General features: G+C 42.8%; 2 protein-coding genes across 2 annotated transcripts in view; one reads left to right on the plus strand and one right to left on the minus strand.

The window, feature by feature from the left end:
- Positions 1 to 155: 155 nt before the first annotated feature.
- The window catches only part of LOC135521622 (microtubule-actin cross-linking factor 1, isoforms 6/7-like), a 31,698-nt gene continuing 6,876 nt past the window's right edge, over positions 156 to 24,977 (minus strand). Inside the window, exons 10-36 of the mRNA XM_064947328.1 lie at positions 24,693 to 24,919; positions 24,340 to 24,462; positions 24,138 to 24,239; positions 21,916 to 22,017; positions 21,552 to 21,716; positions 21,149 to 21,304; positions 20,753 to 20,950; positions 20,320 to 20,448; positions 9,648 to 9,818; positions 9,187 to 9,342; positions 8,733 to 8,939; positions 8,410 to 8,529; positions 8,081 to 8,250; positions 7,600 to 7,759; positions 7,260 to 7,454; positions 6,845 to 6,970; positions 6,042 to 6,185; positions 5,367 to 5,555; positions 4,848 to 4,962; positions 4,041 to 4,210; positions 3,591 to 3,753; positions 3,174 to 3,328; positions 2,963 to 3,037; positions 2,698 to 2,815; positions 2,154 to 2,308; positions 1,798 to 1,915; positions 156 to 1,672 (exon numbers count right to left, since the gene is read on the minus strand). Coding sequence (XP_064803400.1) covers positions 1,647 to 1,672; positions 1,798 to 1,915; positions 2,154 to 2,308; positions 2,698 to 2,815; positions 2,963 to 3,037; positions 3,174 to 3,328; positions 3,591 to 3,753; positions 4,041 to 4,210; positions 4,848 to 4,962; positions 5,367 to 5,555; positions 6,042 to 6,185; positions 6,845 to 6,970; positions 7,260 to 7,454; positions 7,600 to 7,759; positions 8,081 to 8,250; positions 8,410 to 8,529; positions 8,733 to 8,939; positions 9,187 to 9,342; positions 9,648 to 9,818; positions 20,320 to 20,448; positions 20,753 to 20,950; positions 21,149 to 21,304; positions 21,552 to 21,716; positions 21,916 to 22,017; positions 24,138 to 24,239; positions 24,340 to 24,462; positions 24,693 to 24,919 — 3,935 coding nt within the window. The 3' untranslated portion in view covers positions 156 to 1,646. The remainder of the gene's footprint in view (positions 1,673 to 1,797; positions 1,916 to 2,153; positions 2,309 to 2,697; positions 2,816 to 2,962; positions 3,038 to 3,173; positions 3,329 to 3,590; positions 3,754 to 4,040; positions 4,211 to 4,847; positions 4,963 to 5,366; positions 5,556 to 6,041; positions 6,186 to 6,844; positions 6,971 to 7,259; positions 7,455 to 7,599; positions 7,760 to 8,080; positions 8,251 to 8,409; positions 8,530 to 8,732; positions 8,940 to 9,186; positions 9,343 to 9,647; positions 9,819 to 20,319; positions 20,449 to 20,752; positions 20,951 to 21,148; positions 21,305 to 21,551; positions 21,717 to 21,915; positions 22,018 to 24,137; positions 24,240 to 24,339; positions 24,463 to 24,692; positions 24,920 to 24,977) is intronic.
- On the plus strand, positions 11,866 to 14,820 carry LOC135522467 (nuclear factor 7, brain-like). Its single transcript, XM_064948760.1, has 6 exons — positions 11,866 to 12,294; positions 13,319 to 13,414; positions 13,503 to 13,733; positions 13,836 to 13,858; positions 13,944 to 14,071; positions 14,173 to 14,820. The coding sequence occupies exons 1-6, from the start codon at positions 11,899 to 11,901 to the stop codon at positions 14,700 to 14,702; spliced, it is 1,404 nt and encodes a 467-aa protein (XP_064804832.1). The 5' UTR covers positions 11,866 to 11,898; the 3' UTR covers positions 14,703 to 14,820.

Here is a 24,977-nt window from a genome sequence, read left to right on the forward strand (position 1 = left end):
CCGACTTGCCAAAACTATAGTTTGTTTACAAGAAATTTTTGGAGTGGTTGAAAAACGAGTTTATGTAAATTTCCGACTTCAACTGTAAATTAATATGTTGGTTTGCATAAAATAGTCCGTATTAAGACCCGAATGGAAGAAAGAAAGTCAAGATCTCATTGAGAACTACACTTTTGTATTTTGGGAGGGTCACACCCCGTGAAACCCTGTAGAAATACAGTTGTTCATCGTAAATCAAATAAACATCAGTCTATTTCTCTAGTCCTAAACACTGAAGCTAAGTGAATGAAATCAGAAAATGTGTCACCACACACACACATACAGAACCAAACCGATGCACTGACTGTAGTTCAGTAAATAAAAAGTGCATTTCATGGGGAGAAGTGAATGTGTGAAGAACATAACTTGCCATATAAAACCTCCAGTAACTATACAGCAGTAACATAAAAAGTACATCTACAATATCACAGTAATGTTCCACTTAAACATTGAACCCTTAAACATCAAAAGGCAAAACCAAACCTGAGACAATAATCTCAACAAAATAATGACGCATCTTCATACATTTTTTGATCTTAAAATGAAGCATTTAAAACAATACTTGAACAGGACGTCAAAAATACATCTTTAAAAGTGTAGCATCAGTTCAGGTTAAAGTGGAAACATGAAATAGCAATGTGGGCCCCGCCAGCAGTGTTTCCTTAGCCTGGTCCCAGATCTGTTTGTGCTGGCTTGCCAACTACTATGGACGTTGTTGGCGAAACAGTACAAGCAGATCTGGGACCAAGCTAGTGTTTCCTATTATGTTGTGGAAAAATAATTACCACGGTGAAAGATGATGGAACCATTCATTGGCTGTGTAGGTTTTTTGGAGTCATCTTTTGGACGGTCTGTGTCTTGTTACTAAACACAGGGCATACTAGCACACCTTCACGTATTTGCATGTGAGCGCATTTTACAGACACACTTATTTAAAAGGAGAAATGCAGCACACACAGTAACATAAAGTACCTAATTATGACAGTCGCTGATGAAATCCTGACTTTATATAGCTTCAAAAATGAAAATCCAGTTTCTGCTAATACACGTGTTTGTTCTTGTGGAGTTTTGTGATTTAGCTTCAGGCCACATCGTTGCTTGATCGCAGCGTGCCCTGACATCATTATAAGGGCACAGGGTGAAACAAATATTGAAGCTAGATTGTAATCTATACTGATAACCGTCATGCAATGTGTATCCATGCAGACTGTTCCAGTATCTCTATCCTCGGACTCTGTCATATTCGGAAAACCAGTGTTGAAGTTGCATATTGATATAGATGATCGTAATGACGACTATATCAATACAATGACTCAGAGAGGAGTGTAGTGGGATATGTCCAGGTTTAGGTCAGAGGTCATGTCCATATCCCTAGCTGAACAATCAGAGGCTCTTCACAGAGCCTACAAACACAGTGTCCAATAGAGAATCAGGCCCTTTTGTATCACTTCTGAAGATTGTGGAGTTCCCCTTAGTGGCAGTCTATGGGCTTGTGACTGAGGCCTTGTCTTGTTGGTCTCTCTCTCTCTCTCTCTGGACCCCAAGGCTGTAGTGGAGCTCATCACTGTAGCGTTCACATGATGCGCATAGTGGACATACCTTCCTCATCATGTGGGCAGTCTTTCAGCTTCCTCTTAAAATACAAAAAAAAAAAAAAGCCATTATGTCAATGGAGTGGCTATCATGTTGAACTCATCTGAACTGTACTATAATTGCAAGTCCAATTCCGTTCATAGAGGGTCGATTTACTGTACACACCTGATTGCGAAAGAGAATCCTCATCTGCAGTGGAGAACTGTAGATCTGACCCCAGAGCAGCTATGGAGCTCCTGGGCCGGATGCATCGGTCGCCTGAGAGACTCCTCCGCAGTAAGGCCTGGACCATGGAATAGAGATGATCAAACCATGATACTAACCACCTCAATGACATGAATAGATGATCTTAACTTATTGCTTTGAGGACTAGCATACTTCTACAAAGGAGAGTGTGTTGGTTTGGGGCTAGAACTAAAGTTACAGTGGTAAGCTTACCTTGTTGGTTTGTAGGCTTATACACAGGTAGTGATAATAGTGTTTCGGGGTTTGGTAGTACACTATGATATACGTGATCTTACTTTGCGTGTTAGGGGGCTGCTTGGAGCCGAGGCGCTGCTGTAGAGACTCAGGCTGGAGTTGGACCTGCTGACCGTCAGGGTTTTAGACGAGCCTCCTTTCTGGGAGTTGTCGAATAAATACTTCTCCTTTATCTTTAGGTTCGTCCGACCTTTCACTGTGAAATAAATAACAGACATCAATGGTCATTGTGAATCTGGCTTCATTAAAGCAAGCGTTTTGGGAGGATGTAGTGGATGCAATGCAAGTGGAAATGGACTGTATTAAAGGCATGCGGAAAGAGCTTTATACAGTGCTTCTCAGGTCACAGGTCGCTGTCCACATGCTTTTGAATGCACTGCTAAAAACTGATACAAGCTTTCCCACTAGCATTGCTAAAAAAAAATGCGAGCCAAGAGATTATGGATGTTGCTAAATGACCAGCTAACAAACTTCAAAATGGTTCGGATGAAATCCAAAATAAGACGAAAATAAACTAAAAGTTAAAACCTTATATTTGAGAATTATTCATCAATCAATGCGGTCCTACTTTAAGTCTCCACTAACCTCTACAAGGGTCATTCTTGACCAGGAATTCATCAAGTGCTGTCCAACCTCCTCCCACTCGTACCATCAGGGTACTGCGCAGGATACGCACCATCCGCAACTGTTGGGAATCCCCAAACTACAGCAGAGGCCAACGAAAAACATAACTGGTTTCAATAGTCTGGCATTAACAACCCTATGACCAAAGTTTTCTCTGGGTTCAGTTCAACACATGTTCATTGTTACAATGACCCGACATACAATCAAAAGGTTTAAGGTCCCTCACCCTGTAGCGGTTGGCACTGATCTGCTCCACCTGGAACCTCTTGGGACAGTTGCACTGAGACACCTGTCGACTCACCTGAGGGAGATACGGGAGTTCGTGAGTCAGATAACGTTCATCAAACACAGCTGTGTTCAGGTGTAATACGTGGAACTGTATGCTGTTACATCGTTGGAGATCATGGGCATGAAAACAACTCTGGGAGACATTTCACCTCCTCGTTGATCTGATCTGCATCTAGCGTCCTCCTGTAGGGATCCCGGCTGGGATGGAGGGCACTCACAAACTCATAGTAGTCAATGAAGCCATCCCCATTCATGTCAAAGATATTGGCCACTGCATTCATCTCCAGGGAGTTGGTGGGGAATTCTAAAAAGGTCATATGTGGATTTGTTTTAGACTTTGAATCAGTGATGGGAGATGACATTTAAATAAGATTTTAATAACAGACTGATCAAAGGTTTCTGCTGATTCAATAAGGCCATCGTTCTCTCCAGGACATTAGTACCAAGTGGCAGTTTTATACACAAATCAAATCAATCATGGATGGGCGTTGATATTGATTAAATGGATATAGGGTTTGAGTGACCGACGCTGAGAGGCTAGGAGTGGGTATGAGGGCAGGGCTTACTGGATGCCAGGACATTGTCGATTAACTCCTTCTTGCTGATTCGTCCATCCTGGTCCCTATCGATGTTTCGGAACACATCTAGGATCCGAGACTTGAGGTGGCTGATCCACTGCATGTAGCGCTTTCGCCAGACGTTGAAGTCAAAGTTTGCAAATTCCTCCATCTGTTTGTTGAAAACCAATAATATTAGTGACAAATGACATTAACACTGTACATAGAGTAATTTAGATCCACATTTGAAGCTATTGAAAGGGAAACTCGGTAACACCTCCAATGAATACCCTCTTAATAATGCATTTTTACTATGTCTTATTAACTAATGCACTTTAATGCACCAAAAGCTGCTCACAAACGTTTACAACTAACGTTCATAAAGCATGTACGGGAACGCAGCATACCGCTGTGAAGCAAAGCGTTAACATATAGCTGGCAGTATGTTGTGGCAGTCACCTCTTGGAGCCTCTGCTCGTGCTGCTCTAGGCGGCCCTGTCTGACCAGAGCCAGGAGCCAGAGTTTCTGCCAGTGGCTGACCAGCTGACTCAGCTGAGGGGTCTGAGGGTTCAGGTTCTCCAGGGGGAGAGGGATTACTATAGGCTGGAGTTTCAGAATGCTCCTCCTCTCTGGAGCAAACACAGGAAGATGGATACCTCAATTAAGCTTAGTATCTACAAACTTCCTTTTACATTAAAAAAACAACAACATATTTTATCTGAATATCAAATCATTTCTGGGGAAACCTTACTGTGGTCAAAAATGCACAAAAACAGCAAAGAGCAATTTCTCAAGCAAGAATTTAGCAAGGACTGTCTGGGAGTGGTCTGATTGGGTGGAGGGGGGACTGACAACGAGCAGTTATTGGCAGAGAGGTTTGGAACTCTTTAGTCTTGTAATTTGCCACCTGGTGATGTCGATAGGCAGGCCAAAACTCAATCCCATCAAAATAGGCAGAACTTTCAGGTGGTGTTTTCAAACAGCTCTTACACTAAAAAGGCATTATCATAATTTTCACAATTTCACATCATTATTCCAACATCATAGTGTGAAAATATATACAGTATAAAACACAGGACAATTAATTACGTGTTTGACTACATTGGGCCTTTAATGTAAAATTTGTCCATGTTTGACATAATCCCTCAAAAAATGTGCACGTCAACATTTTAATATGGCTCAGATTAGTGCTGTAAGTGAAACAGGTATTCAATAAAATACAAAGTCCCTAAGCCAACAGGTTGCAAACCCTAACCCTTCACTTACTTGTCAGTGCCTTGCGGCACGGCGAAGCCTGCTGTTTGGGGATCAGCTTCTGTTTGCAGGATTTTGTGGCATGTTCTACATCTGGTAGTTTTCGGTTCAACTCCTCCATGAATACCTGGAGAGAGGAATGGTGAGTTATTATTCGAGTCTTAACTAAAAATAAATTGAGTCTGTAAAGAACAAAATAGATAGTATTTTGTGAACTAATACTCACACTTGACTTCCCCCCCTTAATAGCGCTGATTTTGCTGATTGCTACTTTATTGAGGGACAATGTCCTTACTATGTGATATGTGGTTGTCCCACAAAGCTATCTTAAAATGAATGCACTTTAAGTCATCTCTGGATAAGAGAGTCTGCTAAATGACTAAAATGTCAAATGTAAATGTATTTGGTTATTGTATACTGTGTGGATTGCAACTGTTTAGCTGTGTTTGTTAGTCCTGTGCTCTGTATGGTTTGTAGCTCGTAGAGACTCTATGGTTTGTGACTGTGAAACTCTGTGTTCATGTACTATACCATGTGTTGGACGATGAGTTCCTGGTTGTGTTCTATGCTCTCAGCCGGTGGCTCCTGGTCTCTGAGGTCGAGGGCCTCCTCGGCGGATGAGATCCAGTCCAGTAGGCGCTGCAGATTCTCCCGCTCATCCTCCAAAGCAGACAGGCTGGCCTGGATCCTCTGGCCCTGCTGCTGGGCCCAAGTCTGCACCTGAATCAGAGAGAGAGAGAGAGAGAGAGAGAGAGAGAGAGAGAGGGAACACCAGCAAAAAGTTACTTCTGGATTATGTGTTGTCTACAGGGAATCAGCAAGACCACCTAATAGAAAATGACTAACTGCAGACTGACTGACTGCAAATTGACTGACAGGCTGTTTGGCTGGCCAACTCACTCATTCCCTTTGCACCGGCTAGCACATCATAGGCAGCAACAAAAACCTAATTTATCTTCAAAATGGATCAAACATTCACAGTTTTGTGGTGGGGGAGGGGCAATGAGCAGAGATCCCACTTCAGTTTTTAGGGGAAGCAGAAGTTTGGCTGTAGCCCTGAAAACCGGATGTTCGTGTTTTCTGGTGGCTCCGCAAAGGCTCATTTAAATACCTCAAAGAAATAAGGCTACACTGACACAATGCTTAAGTCATTATCATTACATTTTTGTCCTACGTAAAATCCTAAGTAGGTAAGAGTGGTCTCACCTCTTCGTAGCGGGTCTTGGTGACGCTGATCCAGGACTTGAGTGTGATGATGGAGTCTGGGTGACAGAAGGACAGGATTTCCTCACTCAGACACTGGATGCTCTCTAGCTCCATCTCCTGGAAGCTCAGGGAAGTGATTGACTCCTGGACACAGGGCACAAACACAGAGCTCATTACACCCCCTGTCTACTGGGTAATGGCATCAAACTATAAAACTACGAGTAAATACAAAATGATCTGAAGCGTGGTATCTTGAAAGTCAGTAAAGCTGAAAAGGCAACTACAAAACTGAAACTATCTCCCTCCAGCCATCTGAGTCCGTCACCATCTTTCAGTCGAGCCCTACCTCTTCATCATGGCTTGCCCTTAACCCCACTATCCTCACACACTCTTCTCAAGCACCCACTATCTTCTACTTACTCACAGACACACACAACACCGGCTCACTCAGTCATGCACTGACACATCACACCTTTTCCCTTCCTTGAGCCCAGACCCTACTCTTTGTTTCGTGATTTTGTCCTTTTGTTTGGTTTGGCGTTGTTTTGTTCTGATTTCAATCTCTTGTTTTTCATTTCTACAATTTTAAAGCAACTTTGGGTACTTGAAAAGCGCTTTATAAATACCATGAACGATTATTATTATTATAATGATTGTTATTATTATCAAATGCTAGATAAAGCATCAGGCTTTTATAACTTGTATCTCGCAACCTCTACAAGCCCTGATATGAATTGTTCTTAAGCTATTTATACACTTAATAATGGAGGCTACAGTGATATTAGGCCTACATGTCTACCTACCTCATGTTGTTTGCGAAAGGCCAGCAGAGCTTCCTCCTCCTCAGGGATGACCCCGTACTTCAGCAGCCTCTCTGCCTCCACCAAATTATCCAGGAAGGAGTGGACCAGCCTGTCAAACTTCTCAGCCTGACAGAGCCACACATATGAAAGGACAATGAGATAAACCGTCCGTAATAGAAAGCCATAACAAGGCATTATAAAGCCTCATGCGTGTTTATAACAAGTCATAAATCATTATACCTGCAGGCTTTAAGTAAAGTGTTTAGGAAGGATACACTTTGTTGTCCAAGAAGGGGGAAACTGTCTTGAACAATTTCTGGGTATACCCTGTCCATACTATACAAGTACATTACATAACACTGAAGACGAGTCAAATGTGATCGTAAAATGTGAATAAGACAGTATGGTGAGTTACCTGTTGAAGGGCTGCCTCCAGCCTGGCCTGCTTGGATACGGACAGTTTACACACATCCTCCCAGCGTCCCTCCAATTCGTCCATCTGCTCCTGCAACCAATGGGCATCAGCAGTGCTGCTCCTGGTCAGGTCCCTCACCGAGCGCTTCAGGGTCCTAATGCACCCGGCTCGCTTCCCCAACTCCTTCTGGAACACCTGAGAAACATGAGAGTCCAAGAGAATGTCAGCGTGAGATACCCTATATTGCTGTCAAACAGCTTTCAGGTGACGCCTCAAGAAAGAGGTGTCCATAGAAAAGCCTCAATATCTTATCACATACACAGAATGTATAAATAATGACCTTGTGCTTGTCGATCAGATTGTTGACCATGTCTTTTTCCCCACTGACAGGTAAGTCTTCAGACAGCTGTGGCTCTGCTCTGTATAACCAGTCATTCAAGGCTTGAAGAGCATCTGTGAATCTGCCTGAAAACAGCAGTGCCTCCTCCAGTTTGTGTTGCCTGAGGAACATTTTACTGGATCATAAACTCTGTCAAAGTTGGCCAACCGTGTTGCCCAAATTGATTCCGGCCACAATCCACTCCCTACCCCTACCCTTGGCTTTGATGTTTGCAGATCCCTTCAATGTTTGCAGATCTGTAAGGTGGAAGCAAAATTGTGGATAGTCCACAACTATTTGGATTGAACCTATCCTATCCCTTCAGGTCTACAGATATTGAGGGCCTAGGGGAACAGATAGGGAGTGAATTAGGACCAGTATTTTAAATCATTTTAGCTGTGTGGAAATGTCATTTCCCTCAGCAGTGCATTGTGTCCCTCACCTTTCCATGGATTTGCCACTGATGGTATCCCATGAGTCCCGGAGCTCAGAGAGCAGGTTCTCCAGGTGCTGTCTGTCCTGGGCGCTCTGAGACCTCTCATGGAGGCCCCGCCCACTCTTTAGAGTGGCCTCGTACATAGGTCGCTTCGAGCGCAGAAGCTTCTGGAAGTCCTAGGAGCACACATACAGAAAAATACAGGAATAAAAGGTAAATATGTAATTTTGCTGAACAAAAACAATGGACAAAAACAATGGATTTAAATTATACATTCTAAGCTAGAATAATATTCACAAGAGCTACAATAATTTCTATAATTTCTTTAGGCCTACCTTCTGTTCGGTGAGCTGCAGTTTAATTTCCTCGTGGTCCGCGGCGATCTCTTTATGTGTGTCCAGCGTCTGCTCCACCTCAGTCATCCAGTCCACTAGAAGGCGCCAAGATTCACTGAACTGAAATATAACGTGTGCTTGTTATCACGAGAGCCCTTCTAAATTGGACTATTGAAACTGAGGCATTAAGACTGTTTTGGAGGGTTACTATGAGTTAATAGATAGAGGATGTCGGGGAACAAAAATATTATGTGGGGTGGAAAATACAGAATAGTTCATAATTACCAAAAAAAAATATTTCATAGATGGTTCTGTATCTATACCTGTTTTGCATTCTTCTTGACGTCCTCTAGTGTTCGGCCCCTCTCTGTGGTGCACTGGTGAAGTTTCCTGTAGCGGTCCTGTACGGTCATGATCAGGTTGTGAACCACGTCACAGTCCTCCTTCCTGCTCAGCTCGGTCAGCCTGGAGCCTGCAGTCTCCACCACTGTCTTCTTCTCACCGTAGCAGTTCACCTCACTCACCAGAGTCTGTAGGGAGGAAATACACTATGATTTATCATATACACACACAGACATCATTCGCACATGCACACACATATGCACAAACACATACTCTCACACACATAGACACAAATGCATGTGCACATGCATGCTAATACACACAAACACAAACTCACACGCAGGCACAGACAGACAGACAGACAGACAGACAGACAGACAGACAGACAGACAGACAGACAGACAGACAGACAGACACACAGACACACAGACACACCCGGTGTTCTTGAAGCTGGCCACAGACTGTGTCCAGGACGAAGCTGGGGGCAGGCAGGTCTCCTATGGCCTCCTCATACTTGGCCATCCTGGTCAGCAGCTCCTGGACATTACAGTGGAACTCCTTTGCCAGGCTCAACCCTTCGGTTAGCTTAGCCTACGAACAGAACAGATATCACACTTTTACCCTGTCATTCACAAATTTACAGTAGTTAATCATCATATTCTTAGGCCCCTCATCAGTGTCACTTAGCATGGTCCCAGATCTGGGTTGGAAGAAAACTGACTGAAAAAGGGAGGGACTACCTGAACTTATCCAGTAAGAAGTGCTCCTTTTCGTTTTCTGTAGCTAAAACATTGTTGCATGCCCTAATCAACACAACCCTGTATGTAAGGTTGACAATGGTCAGAGGGGTTGGCTAAAGCACATAGATCTGGGAGCAGCCTAAGTCTCACTCTCACCTTGCGGTCCTGTACTTTCCCGTAGACGGTAGTCCACTTCTGCTCCAGGATACAGAGGCTGTGTTCCGTGCTGGAGCCCCTGGTCACATTGCCGCTCTCCAACATCCTGCGGATGGCGTTCCTCACGTCTGTGTAGGCATGGAGCTTGGAGTCCATCTCGTTACACAGCTCCTGGGACGGTAGAGAGGGAAGCTCAGCATCCACTATGTCCACTTATATACAGCAAGTCTCCCACTTTCCTTTCAAAATGATATATATATATATATATTATTTTTTATGGACAAAATATTATTCTTTATGTATGCAGTCAAATGTCCATCTGCTAACGAGTTACTGTCCACCGTAACTGGGTAGAACAGAAGAGAAATAGCCTATTGACTAATTGTCATCTTTTTGCAAATCGGTTGATATGCCTTCTGTCTCTCCAGTGTCTGTGCAGCAGGAAGGAGCTCTACAGCACAGTGGCATTGTGACATTGAACAAAGATGATTAGGGCATTTTGGGACTGGCACTGAGCACTAGCACCCGGTCCTCTCTCAGGACCCTCTGGGGAGTGCCAGTGTTGTAGTACTCCACTTTAGTCCACTTTAGCAACTTGATTACAGCACTAGGCACAGCACACTGACACTGTGCTGCCAGCTCAAGAGGAAGAGATTATTCTGGGACAGGCACTGGGCTCTAGCACCCTCTCCTGTTCCCAGGACCCCTGGGGAAGTGCACAACACACTAGCACTCTGTTCTGTCAGCTCCGTTACACCCTGAGAGTGGTGTAAGACTGGTGGAGTGGTCTTGATGCTCTCCAGAAGGCATCTGTCACTGAGACTAGTCCAAGGGATAACAGTAAGAGAGAACACTATGTCAAACTGCCTAAGCTCGTTAGCTTAGGGGCGGCAGGGTAGCCTAGTGGTTAGAGCACTGGACTAGTAACCGGAAGGTTGCAAGTTCAAACCCTCAAACAGGCAGTTAACCCACTGTTCCTTGGCCATCATTGAAAATAAGAATTTGTTCTTAACTGACTTGCCTAATTAAATAAAGGTAAAATAAAAATGTGGACCCAAGGGGGATTGACAGCCATCCTCAGCCCCAATAAGGCTCCTAGCTACCTGGGAGAGAGAACATTGGACAGTGTGAGATAAATAATGAATCACTAAGCCTGGGTCCATTGCATTGCCTGCCACTCCATCTTAAAGAAAGAGAGATGGCAGACAATGACTTGGAACTGCTTGCTAAAAAGATTAAAGCATACCTTGGGACAGGTTGACCCTGAATGGGATTCACTGTGACTAAAATCTTACATACTGGATTACAACAGTGTCATGGGGTGACCGTGCCTTTATTTTTACACCGTTTTAAGAAATACCTTCATAATTTCCATGTCTTCACCATTAACAACCATTGCTTTTGCCATGTCTGGGTACTTACTGACAGCCAGTGGTAAAGAGGTGTGCTCACATAGGTAAAAGTCCTCACAAAATGGTCATGTTTGTTGTTTTGTGTCCCTCTAGTATGAATTAGTGAGTAACATTTGATTTTCGCGTCAAATCGCCATTTGGCAACTCATCCCTTATGGGATTAATTGGCACATAAACAAACATTACAAAAATTCACTGTGGCAATTCAATTATATTTCTTCTTCTGGTGTTCTCTGCATTACGCATCGCATAAAGAGTGAATAATGTAAGGTACAAATCAATACATAATAGTGAATAAGGTTATCCAAACATTTAAAAAAATATATACATACATAAATACTGTATATATACACACACACATACGTACATAACATATACAGATAAGTAAATACAGAAAAAAAAGAAACAGAAGGCATTTGAACCCAGTCTGGCACAAAGAGAAGATTTATGTGTGAGACAAGCCTATGCGCAATCTATATGCACAAGTACCATTTACCACATAGAAGCTAAATATATGTACAATTTAATTATCGGTAGCCCATTTTCTTTATTCCAGGCTTTTAACTAAATATTCCGCAAATGGAAATACACAATGGACAAAAAAACATAGTAGTTCGTACAATATTTTGCCTATGATCATTGTTTACCATATAGCTATAATCATAAACAGTTGATATTATTGTCGGTAGGTACTATACTGTACATACGTCCAAGCCTGAGTTTCTGCACCGAGTCAGAGTGAGTTTAGTTTCTGTTTTGTTTCTTGGTAACTTGTGGGTGAGGTCCATTTCAACCAATGAGGAAAGAATAGCACAGACGATCCCTGTGTGTGAAAAAGAATGGCTGCCAATTTGTCTCTCTTGGAGGAGCACCTCTCTTGTCCCGTTTGCGGTGACATCTTCAGGAACCCGGTGGTCCTCAAATGCAGCCACAGCTTCTGTGAGGAGTGTCTGCAGAAATACTGGAAGGAAATGGAGAATCCGCTGTGTCCCGTATGCAAAAAAGAGTGTTCATCTGAGGAGCAGAGTTTAAGCCTCGCCTTAAAGAGTCTCTGTGATTCCTTACAGAACGGGGGTGAAAACATCAGATCTGATAACAACTGCCAGCTGCACGGGGAGAAACTTAAAATCTTCTGTTTCGACGATAAACAGCTCATCTGTGTTGTCTGCTACACATCAAAAAAACATAAAGGTCATGACTGTTATCCCGTTGAGGAGGCTGTGCCGGATTTGAAGGTAAGACCAATTTGTAAACTTTTTGTTTACTTTGCTTGCATTTAACTGGCAATGTACCTCTCTGTGACAACCAATTGCTTAATCAGCATTAATCAGGACTTCAAAAAATAAACGTAGCTGAATTTGAAAAAGCTCGTTGCGTAAAATTACAAGTTCATGTTTGCTTTTGGAAGGCGATGGCAAAAGACACTGCACACACGCACTTTATTTTTTTTTTACATTGAGGATGAGAAACACTATCTACTGTCTTTGAGAGCACAATTTCCGTTGCTCTTGTCCTGTGAGGAGTATACCTGTCTGTAATAAAACACTTTTGTGGGGAGAAAATCCTTCTGATTAGCTGGGCGTGGCTCCCAAGTGGGTAGGCATAAGAAATTTATTTCAATTGACTGATTTCTTTATATGCACTGTAACTCAGTAAAATCGTTGATGTTGTTGCTTTTATATTTTTATTGAGTTTAAATTATACACCGGATAGGTGCAGTGAAATGTGTTTTTTACGGGATCAACCATAGTAGTACGGCGCTCCTGGAGCAAATTAGGGATTAAAGTCCCTCGCTCAAGGACACATCGACAGATTTTTCTCACCTCGTCGGCTCGGGTATTCGAACCAGCGACCTTTCAGTTACTGGCAAAGGGGTAACATCCCGGCTCCATGCACATATACTGTACCCTGCAGGGTTCAATCCCTGACATAATTTTTCCTTTTTTTTTATCCCACTCTTATTTAGCACAAAAAAAGATTAGAGGGTTTCATATTATTCAATACAAAAACCCAAGGCAACCAACCAGCTGCAATACGATTTGTAGTTACATTTGGGCATGTTGAATTGTATTTTCAAACAACCTAAAAAATTCAAGCAAATTTGTGAATGTTGGTTGAGCTTATACGCCCGAATGTTGCGCAAACAAAAAAATGGTATTGAATCTGGTTGCCTTGGTTTTTGAAGCTGAATCAACACACATTATTTTTACAGCGTGGGTAACAAAATCAGATGTTTGACAATTATCACTTCCAATCTAGAGTGAAATCCAGGCTGTGGTTTCCACTTTGAAGAACAAACTAGAAAACAAGAACACAGCCAAGATGTGTCATCAAAGCTGGGTGGAGCACATAAAGGTAGCTATTATAATGCATTTTAAGTAACATGAATATTTGAGTGAGCGTTTGAGCAATGTTGAAAGTTGAGTTGAATGTTCTATTGTAGGGCCAGGCCCAATTTGCAGAGGAGCAGATCAGCAGGGAGTTTCAGAAACTCCACCAGTTCTTAGACGAGGAAGAGACGGCCAGGATAGCTACCCTGAGAGAGGAAGAACGGCAGAAATCTGAAGTGATGCAAGAAAAAGCTGAGGCATTGACCAGAGAGCTCACAACCCTTTCAGAGACGATTGTAGTTATAGATAAGGAAATGGATGTTGACAATATCACATTCCTGCAGGTAAGGGGTCTGTCAAAATGTTAAAAATCCCATTGCTGTGAAACGGTTTCTCTCACAGTTGCATGATATTAAGTGACGTTTGTCCTCGTTCTTTTTTCATAGAACTACAAGGCCATACTTAACAGGTAAATCACTTTTTTTTAAAGTGTCTAAATTATTATAATTCTTTCCATTCCACTGACGCCATCCATTTTCTTTTTTTTACCATAGAGCCAATTGCACATTCCCAGATACTGAAGATACTCAGGTAGTGTCAGGAGCACTGATTGACGTGGCCAAACATGTGGGATCTCTCAAGTTCAAAGTCTGGGAGAAGATGTATGAGTTTGTTGACTACAGTGAGTGCATTTCCCCCCCCAAAAAATGGTTTCTCTACTGTATGTCTCCCACCAATATAGTTCAATATTAATATACAATATCTCTGCACACATCCCTATAGCCCCTGTGACCATGGATCCGAACACAATGTCCACTAAGTTCACACTCTCTGATGACCTCACCACTATGACATACTGTGACGAGAGGCAGAGTCTCCCAGATAATCCCGAAAGGTTTCTTAACGTAGGAGTGTTGGGTTCTGAAGGGTACAGTAAAGGCATCCATTACTGGGATGTGGAGGTTGGAGATAATGATAACTGGATCTTAGGAGTAGCCAAAGAGTCCATTCCACGCAAGAAGCAAGTCAAAATGGAGCCTCAGAGTGGATTGTGGATCATCAAACACATCAGTGGCAAATACAAAGCATGTATAAAATCGCATGTCCAGATCAAAGTAGATGAGAGCCCACAAGTGATCCGAGTTCGACTGGACTGTGACAAAGGGGAGGTGACATTCTGCGACATCACCAAGAACACGACTCTCTACACCTTCAAAGACAAATTCACTGAAAAGGTGTTCCCGTACTTTAATAGTGGAAGTAAGATTTGCCCACTGCGCCTTTTTGTAGCGGGAAAGGCAAAAACTAGCTAATTGCCAGGGTAAAGTGAGGACAAACGTATGCAATTATGTACTGACATTAGCTGGAAGGTTGTGAAAATTGTTTGACTAAAACTCCATGTAATTAAAATTAAAACTTTCCTTTAATATTTTTTAAAATGGTATTTATTAGTTATTTTACCAGGTAAGTTGACTGAGAATACATTCTCATTTACAGCAACGACCTGGGGAATAGTTACAGGGGAGAGGAGGGGGATGAATGAGCCAATTGTAAACGGGATTATCAGGTGACCGTGATGGTATCAGGGCCAGATTGGGAATTTAGCCAGGACACCGGGGTTTCCACCCCTACTCTTACGATAAGTGCCATGGGATCTTTAAATGACCCCAGAGTCAGCACACTTGTTTAATGTCCCATCCGAAAGACGGCACCCTACACAGGGTAGTGTAATCACTGCCCTGGTGCATTGGGATAGTTTTTAGACCAGAGGAAAGAATAAGACACTGCCATCTCAGAATTAATGAACAAGTGTTTTAAGCAGTTGATACAGTATATAAAAAAATGTAATGTCAGTAATCAAAATAAATGATATGTAAGTTTCAATTGCACCTTCCTAGTCATTCAATTAACACTTGCATTTACACATTCACATAAAAAGTTTGAATGTACTGTCATTAAAGATATCAACCACTAGATGGGGATATCGAGCTATATAGACATCCCTATTGCTCAATGCCACACTGTAAAATGTGCGTACAGTCAGAGTAGGTTCCTCTGAGTTGAGATAAAACCTTGTAAAAAAAATCATACAATGACAATACATATTAGGTTTCAATGAGATCCAGGTGGATGGGTAAAGGGGTCTCACCCTATAGTACTATGAATCTCTGTACTTGGATTTCATTTTTTGATCAGGGCACAGGACCGTTTCTGTGGGAAGCTACTAGATACAGTGCCTTGCGAAAGTATTCGGCCCCATTGAACTTTGCGACCTTTTGCCGCATTTCAGGCTTCAAACATAAAGATATAAAACTGTATTTTTTTGTGAAGAATCAACAACAAGTGGGACACAATCATGAAGTGGAACGACATTTATTGGATATTTCAAACTTTTTTAACAAATCAAAAACTGAAAAATTGGGCATGCAAAATTATTCAGCCCCCTTAAGTTAATACTTTGTAGCGCCACCTTTTGCTGAGATTTCAGCTGTAAGTCGCTTGGGGTATGTCTCTATCAGTTTTGCACATCGAGAGACTGAAATTTTTCCCATTCCTCCTTGCAAAACAGCTCGAACTCAGTGAGGTTGGATGGAGAGCATTTGTGAACAGCAGTTTTCAGTTCTTTCCACAGATTCTCGATTGGATTCAGGTCTGGACTTTGACTTGGCCTTTCTAACACCTGGATATGTTTATTTTTGAACCATTCCATTGTAGATTTTGCTTTATGTTTTGGATCATTGTCTTGTTGGAAGACAAATCTCTGTCCCAGTCTCAGGTCTTTTGCAGACTCCATCAGGTTTTCTTCCAGAATGGTCCTGTATTTGGCTCCATCCATCTTCCCATCAATTTTAACCATCTTCCCTGTCCCTGCTGAAGAAAAGCAGGCCCAAACCATGATGCTGCCACCACCATGTTTGACAGTGGGGATGGTGTGTTCAGGGTGATGAGCTGTTGCTTTTACGCCAAACATAACGTTTTGCATTGTTGCCAAAAAGTTCAATTTTGGTTTCATCTGACCAGAGCACCTTCTTCCACATGTTTGTTGTGTCTCCCAGGTGGCTTGTGGCAAACTTTAAACAACACTTTTTATGGATATCTTTAAGAAATGGCTTTCTTCTTGCCACTCTTCCATAAAGGCCAGATTTGTGCAATATACGACTGATTGTTGTCCTATGGACAGAGTCTCCCACCTCAGCTGTAGATCTCTGCAGTTCATCCAGAGTGATCATGGGCCTCTTGGCTGCATCTCTGATCAGTCTTCTCCTTGTATGAGCTGAAAGTTTAGAGGGACGGCCAGGTCTTGGTAGATTTGCAGTGGTCTGATACTCCTTCCATTTCAATATTATCGCTTGCACAGTGCTCCTTGGGAAATCTTTTTGTATCCATATCCGGCTTTAAACTTCTTCACAACAGTATCTCGGACCTGCCTGGTGTGTTCCTTGTTCTTCATGATGCTCTCTGCGCTTTTAACGGACCTCTGAGACTATCACAGTGCAGGTGCATTTTTACGGAGACTTGATTACACACAGGTGGATTGTATTTATCATCATTAGTCATTTAGGTCAACATTGGATCATTCAGAGATCCTCACTGAACTTCTGGAGAGAGTTTGCTGCACTGAAAGTAAAGGGGCTGAATACTTTTGCACGCCCAATTTTTCAGTTTTTGATTTGTTAAAAAAGTTTGAAATATCCAATAAATGTCATTCCACTTCATGATTGTGTCCCACTTGTTGTTAATTCTTCACAAAAAATACAGTTTTATATCTTTGTTTGAAGCCTGAAATGTGGCAAAAGGTCGCGAAGTTCAAGGGGGCCGAATACTTTCGCAAGGCACTGTAGGTCCAGTGGCGACCCATCATTCAAGGCAGTTGAGTTTTTTTGTTTTGTTGCCTGTTTGCATGTTATTTTGGCATTACTACAGTATGTGTCATCAGTTTGCAAACAATGTAAATTAAAAATGTCATACATTGAGTCAGTAAAGCTGCATACAAACTTGGTCTCTTTTTTTAGCATTCTTGAGTGAGGCAGGTGTTTCAGCCTAGCTCAGCACTTTCTGTGGTGGTGGGGCAGCCAGCAGAATATATGGAACGTAGGAGTTGGTAATGTTCACTAGTTGCACTGTAATTGGCTCAATGTTCTTTCACTCATGGGGACACTACGTCACCGCAAAATATACAGGTAGACCTAGAACATGCATGCCCCTTTGGTGCTGCCATAGTTACATTAGAAGTGCCCATCCAAGAAGGCTCAAGGTCATTGGCCACAGATAAAATTACATCAAATCTACAGTAGCTTTGATTGGATTGATCATGTCAACATCATACTTTCAAAAGTAGCAAGCTAGCAGTCATCATCCTAAATCATGTGACAATCTACTGGCAAATCCTTGTCATATGAAGAGAAATTATAGATAAAATGTATTGGTGCTCATCGGCCATTGGATATAAACGTTACACAGCAAGTTGGAAATCGCAAATTCAACAATGAGTGGTTTGGAAGGAATCAGTGGCTAACTGCAAGCAGTGCAAAGTGTGTGGTCCAAGTTTGGGTTTAAGGGTCTCTTTTCCAAGCTTAAAAGGATAAACATTTAACATTGGTCATGCTGTCAATCCAGCATAACTTCTGCTGCGATCAAAACAACTGGAAACTCAGAACTGGGAAATCTCAGACTTCAGTGAGTTCAAGGCAACTTGGAACTCTGAAAAATAATAGCTCTGACTCGGTCATCCAACTCAGAACTGCAAGTCGGGAACTCGGGCCTCTTTCTAGAGCTTCAACCTGAAGATCACTGATGTCATCATGTTTCAACCTTGTTTTTATCAGAGTTCACAGTTGTCTTGAAAGCACCATAAATCCAGAGAGTGCCAGACTTTGATGACAAAATTTGCCCACGAAGGACCGCCGCACCACCTTCCTGTTCAAGTAAGCACAGCACAACAAGGGGAGTCCAAAATGTATTGTATGCTGCTGCATGAACAATGTAATATGCCAGGGAGATATATACTGTAGCTAAGAAAGTAATACTAAGTGTACAGTATGTTGTGTAGTAAGCTGTAAGTAGCCCATGTGCCTCACCCTAACAATGTGGTCCATTTTCCCCTCATAATTTAGCCTACTGTTCTAACTTGGTGGTGCACATGTAGCCTATAGCCTGTTTTAGAGAAAAGTATTCATTGAATATTGTAAGAGCTGTCATTGTCTGCTTATACACCCCCTTTATATATCCTACAGTTCTGACTTGGTGTTACATGGAGAATACCGTAAGAACGGCCCACGTCCTGAATTCTGTCACTGTACATTTCAAAAGTGTTAAACAAATAGTTACAGTGAATTCAGAAAGCATTCAGACCCCTTGACTTTTTCCACATTTTGTTATGTTACAGCCTTATTGCAAAATGTATTCAATTGTTTGTGTTTTCTTAACAATCTTCACACAATAATGACAAAGAAAAAACTGATTGACATTTTTGTTAATTTATATAAAAAATTAAAAAATGGAAATATCACATTTACATAAGTATTCAGACCCTTTACTCAGTACTTTGTTGAAGCACCTTTGGCAGCAATTACAGCCTTTTGTCTTGTTGGCTATAAAAGCTACAAGCTTGGCACACCTGTATTTGGGGAGTTTCTCCCATTCTTCTCTGCAGATTCTCTCAATCTGTCAGGTTGAATGGGGAGTGTCAATGCACAGCTATTTTCAGGTCTCTCCAGAGATGCTTGATCAGGTTAAAGTCCGGGCTCTGGCTGGGATACTCAAGGACATTCAGAGACTTGCCACTCCTGTGTTGTCTTGGCTGTGTGATTATGTTCGTTGTCCTGTTGGAAGGTGAACCTTTGCCCCAGTCTGAGGTCCTGAGCGCTCAAGAGCAGGTTTGCATCAAATATTTCTCTGTACTTTTCCCATTCATCTTTTCCTCGATCCTGACTAGTCTCCCAGTCCCTGCCACTAAAAAACATCCCAACAGCATGATGCTGCCACCGTAGGGATGGTACCAGCGTTCCTCCAGACGTGACACTTGGAATTCAGGCCAAAGGGTTCAATCTCGGTTTCATCAGACCAGAGAATCTCGTTTCTCATGGTCTGAAAGTCCTTTAGGTGCCTTTTGGCAAACTCCAAGCGGGCTGTCATGTGCCAATTACTGAGGAGTGGCTTCCGTCTGGCCCCTCTACCATAAAGACCTGATTGGTGGAGTGCTGCAGAGATAGTTGTCCTTCTGGAAGGTTCTCCCATCTTCACAGAGGAACTCTGGTGTTCTGTCAGTGTAACCATCAGGTTCTTGGTCACCTCCCTGACCAAGGCCCTTCTCCCCCGATTGCTCATTTTGGCCGGGCGGCCAGCTCTAGGAAGAGTCTTGGTGGTTGCAAACTTCCAATGGTTACTGTGTCCTTGGGGACCTTCAATGCTTCAGAAATGTTTTGGTACCCTTCCCCAGATCTGTGCCTCAACACAATCCTGTCTCGGAGCTCTATGGACAATTCCTTTTGACCTCATAGCTTGGTTTTTGCTCTGACATGCACTGTCAACTGTGGGACCATATATAGAAAGGTGTATGTCTTTCCAAATCATGTAGAATCAATTACATTTGCCAGAGGTGGACTCCAAGTTGTAGAAACATCTCAAGGATGATCAATGGAAACAGGATGCAAAGGCAGTAAATGAAGCTAAATGAACTGTTTTGCTGCCAGACAAGGCTCAGATATAGACAAGATATCAGTGATAACGCGTTGGGACTGCTGTTAGGACAGCTTTTATGTAGGTCCTAACAGTTTGTTGTCCCCGTTATAGTGCAATTAATGTATTGTTTAGAGTTGTGTTTTGTAGTTGTGTAGTTGTGTGGCTTTGATGGCATGCATTACAAAACTGCGGGGGGGGGTTGCCTCACCAAGATGTACATGTTGGTGTTAGGTGTTGGGTTGGCCTTACCAGATGTGCGTTGAGCCTCTCGCTGGCAAAGTCAGGCATCCCCCACACTGTCTTACTGGAGGACAGCCTCAGGTCTGTGTTCTCCAACCACTGAAGAAGATCCTGGATCTCCATTGTAACATCTTGGACCTAGGGTAGAACAAAATCATAAATACACCTCTGAAAACCATATTTAATTATCAATTACTAATCTGTTTTGATTGCAATATTTTAGATTTTACTAAGTCTGATTCACCACTAGAGGGCACCACAAAGCAGATAATCATTCAGTACTACTGATATTGCAATGTTGGGAGAAACCTAATAAGTAGTTTGTCCTAAGACTTCTAATAAGTTTGGCATCTCTTTGCATATGTGATAGTGAATAAGACAAAGAGATGGCGTGATCATGAAGAATAACTTGCCACTTGGTCTATTCCCAATCTCTCCTCACCTGACTGAGGTTGTTCTCCAGCTCCAGCTGTCTGCGCTCTGTCTCACAGCGGACAAACTCCCAGCGTTCATTCAGCTGCTCCAGCTGTGGGTGCAGACCGTGAGGGCTGTCCCCAGTCCCCACCTCCAATAGGCCCCGCCCCGCCTGGTTCAAAGACTCCACCGTACGCACGTGGGACATGACGTCATTACGCAGCACCTAGAGTGGAGAGGAACATAACAGCACACTTGATGACAATACTGTAATACACATGATATTTGCATACAAACATCTTATGCTCAGAGGAATTATCCAATAGTATCATCCTTCCTCAAACACACACATACCCATAGGTGTCAGAAGCTTTAAAATGGCATTGATCCCCATACATTGTGTTGATTCATTTAAGTCACAAACCTTGTGTTTGGCCAGCTCTATCTCGCATGCCTGCAGGTCGATGCTGATTGGCCGACTGCCCTGGAGGAGGTCGGCTGTGTGGGAGAGCCAGGTGTGCAACTCATCCAGAGTGTTCTGGAACTGACCCAGACCCAGCAGGGAACATTCCAGCTGATGCTGCAACCACAAGTAGTGAAAACACATTAACGCATTGTCCGACCTCTTCAATGCCATAACCCAAGCCATTAAAAAAAATACTGAACAGGTGTCGGTTTCCTGAACACAGGCTAAGCCTTATCCTAAACTAAAAAAACATCCTCAATGGAATTTCTTAATCCAGTACTAGGATTAATCTATGTCTGGGGAAACCAGTCCCAGCCAATTGAATTGCACATATTGATGAGTGATTTGAGTGAAGTCTAACCTGTCTGCTGACAGTCTCTGCCTCCAGGCTGTCCCAGCGCTGTCTGAAGTCACACAGGGGAGAGACAGATCCGGGACGCTCAGAGCCTGGAGACAGCCTGCACACAAAGCGGTGGTTCAGGCTCTCCATCTCGATCTTCTTCTGGTATAGCTCCCGTTTAAACCCCTGGGGAGAAACAGCACATTTCATAACCTTTATAGAGCTGGCAATGTAGAAAGAACTGTCAGATTCAGCAAAAGACTCAAGTGCTTAAAGTGACAATTATGGAATGTCTTGCTTATTGCTCCCATGACAGATTATTGGTTTGAATTTAGGAAAGAGTGGGAGCTCTTCAGTGGGTTCTGTTTGTGTAGAGTAGACTCACCTTGAGATCACACAGCTGCTCTTTGACTGACTCCAGGTCAGTTCCTACCAAGAACTCCTCTGTGGATCTCAGCTCTGCTGACTTGAGCCACTCGAAAAGCCCCTGTGGAAAAACAAGAAATGTATTGTTTTTATATGCTTAAAAACATAATTCCTTCATATACACACAAGTTCGTGTCACAAGAAACTATGAATAGTTGCTACAGTTGAAGTTGGAAGTTTACATACACCTTAGGCAAGTACATTTAAACTCAGTTTTTCACAATTCCTGACATTTAATCCTAGTAAAAATGCCGTTAGGATCACCACTTTATTTGAAGAATGTGAAATGTCAGAATAATAGTAGAGAATTATTTCAGTTTTTATTTCTTTCATCACATTCCCAGTGGGTCAGAAATGTACATACACTCAATTAGTATTTGGTAGCGTTGCCTTTAAATTGTTTAACTTGGGTCAAACCTTTCAGGTAGCCTTCCACAAGCTTCCCACAATAGGTTGGGTGAATTTTGGCCCATTCCTCCTGACAGAGCTGGTGTAACTGAGTCAGGTTTGTAAGCTTCCTTGCTCGCACACGCTTTTTCAGTTCTGCCCACACATTTTCTATAGCATTGAGCTCAGGGCTTTGTGATGTCCAATCCAATATCTTGACTTTGTTGTCCTTAAGCCATTTCGCCACTACTTTGGAAATATGCTTGGGGTCATTGTCCATGTGGAAGACCCATTTGCGACTAAGCTTGAACTTCCTGACTGATGTCTGGCGATGTTGCTTCAATATATCCATATAATTATCCTACCTCATGATGCTATCTATATTGTGAAGTGCACCAGTCCCTCCTGCAGCAAAGCACCCCCACAACATGATGCTGCCACCCCGTGCTTCACGGTTGGGATGGTGTTCTTCGGCTTGCAAGCCTCCCCCTTTTTCCTCCAAACATAACGATGGTCATTATGGCCAAACAGTTCTATTTTTGTTTCATCAGACCAGAGGACATTTCTCCAAAAAGTATGATCTTTGTCCCCCCCATGTGCAGTTGCAAACCGTAGTCAGGCTTTTTATGGCGGTTTTGGAGCAGTGGCTTCTTTCTTGCTGGCTGGCCTTTCAGGTTATGTTGATATAGGACTCGTTTACTGTGGATATAGATAGTTTTGTGCCTGTTTCCTCCAGCATCTTCACAAGGTCCTTTGCTGATGTTTTGGGATTGATTTGCACTTTTCGCACCAAAGTACATTCATTTCTAGGAGACATAACGCAACTCATTCCTGAGCGGAATGACGGCTGTGTGGTCCCATGGTGTTTATACTTGCGTACTATTGCTTGTACAGATGAACGTGGTACCTTCAGGCGTTTGGAAATTGCTCCCAAGGATGAACCAGACTTGTGGAGGTTTACAATTTTTTTTCTGAGGTCTTGGCTGATTTCTTTTGATTTTCCCATGATGTCAAGCAAATACGCACTAAGTTGAAAGGTAGGCCTTGAAATACATCCACAGGTACACCTCCAATTGATTCAAATTATGTCAATTAGCCTATCAGAAGCTTCTAAAGCCAAGACAATTTTCTAGAATTTTCCAAGCTGTTTAAAGGCACAGTCAACTTGGTGTATGTAAACGTCTGACCCACTGGAATTGTGATACAGTGAGTTATCTGTAAACAATTATTGGAAAAATTACTTGTCATGCACAAAGTAGATGTCCTAACTGACTTGCCAAATCTATAGTTTGTTAACAAGAAATGTGTGGAGTGGTTGAAAAACGAGTTTTAATGACTCCAACCTAAGTGTATGTAAACTTCCGACTTCAACTGTATGTATTTTGAAGTGGTGAAATAACTTCCATATTGAACAATGAAACATGCGATCCTGTTGACTTGTACAAGTGGCGACACTGCGGCTGGCTTCCCAGACCTCGGGTATCGACTGTGTCTCTCGCAGTTAACACCATTTGTTTCCCATTGGCAGGGAAATGCACAGTCTGTCAGTCACTCATCACCAACACTACAGGGAGTTAGAGTCTGGTTTCTGCCATTGCAATGGACATAAAGCCTAGTGGAGTTTATTGTTGGCTGGTTGCCACTGCACTGGGGGAGTTAAGAGGAGGAGCGGCAGCCAAGCAAAGCTAAGTGACAATACGGATATGTTAGTGACCGGCTCCCACACACAGACACACTCAAGAATGCACGCATGCACTAAACATGCATACACGCACACATACTGTACACACGTACCTGCATGGTGTCCTGGTAATGTAGAGCCATCTGTAAAGATTCCTCCAGTTTTTTGTGACCCTCACTCCAGAGTTTACTCAGGTTGTTCCATGTGCAGTAGAGCTATGGAGTCAGTGATGTCGTTGTTTAGAAACACATTGGGAAATGATTGTCTTATGGAGAATGAATATTAACATAAATGTTACCTCCTCTCACTCCTCACCTCATCTAAGCTCTTGGTGACATCAGGTTTGTCTGTATCCCCACATGCTGACATCAGGTCCATTCCCAGAATGCCAAGCGTGTCCAGGTCCCCCTGTAGACTGTCAATGTCCTCCCTGAGTGTCTGTAAGGCGATATTGTCAGGGGTGAGAGACCCCACGATGGAATCAGTAAGAAGGGAGATAAATTGAAGCAGACAGCGTAAAGTACATTCGTTGAAATAGATTGTCTTGGATCATCTTAGTACCTGACAGAGGATGGGAAAAAAACACATTCACTGGAAATTGTACTGAACTATTTCATTCATCTTAAAGCAGCTAAGATCAAACCAATAGCTCCACTGTCCACAGCTACCTGCATAGTCTCCAGACTCTGGCGGATGGTCTCTGAGTCTGTCCTGCTGGCGTTCAGGTCCAGGACAGCCTGTTGGGCATCGTACAGGCCGGCCGTCGCATCACTAACATCGCTCCAGAACTTGAGAGCCAGGTCCAGCAGGTTGAGCAGCCAGCCATCTCTCTCCTGAGCCTGCCTCTGAGCCTCCTCCCACAGCTGAGTCAGGCTGGACACCCGCTCCTGGATTGCTAGGGAGAAGACAGAATACAGTCATTTTAATACATTGCATTGTAGTAATTTAGCAGA

The sequence above is a fragment of the Oncorhynchus masou genome, chromosome 30 (genome assembly GCF_036934945.1).
Source record: "Oncorhynchus masou masou isolate Uvic2021 chromosome 30, UVic_Omas_1.1, whole genome shotgun sequence".
NCBI classification, from domain to species: domain Eukaryota; kingdom Metazoa; phylum Chordata; class Actinopteri; order Salmoniformes; family Salmonidae; genus Oncorhynchus; species Oncorhynchus masou.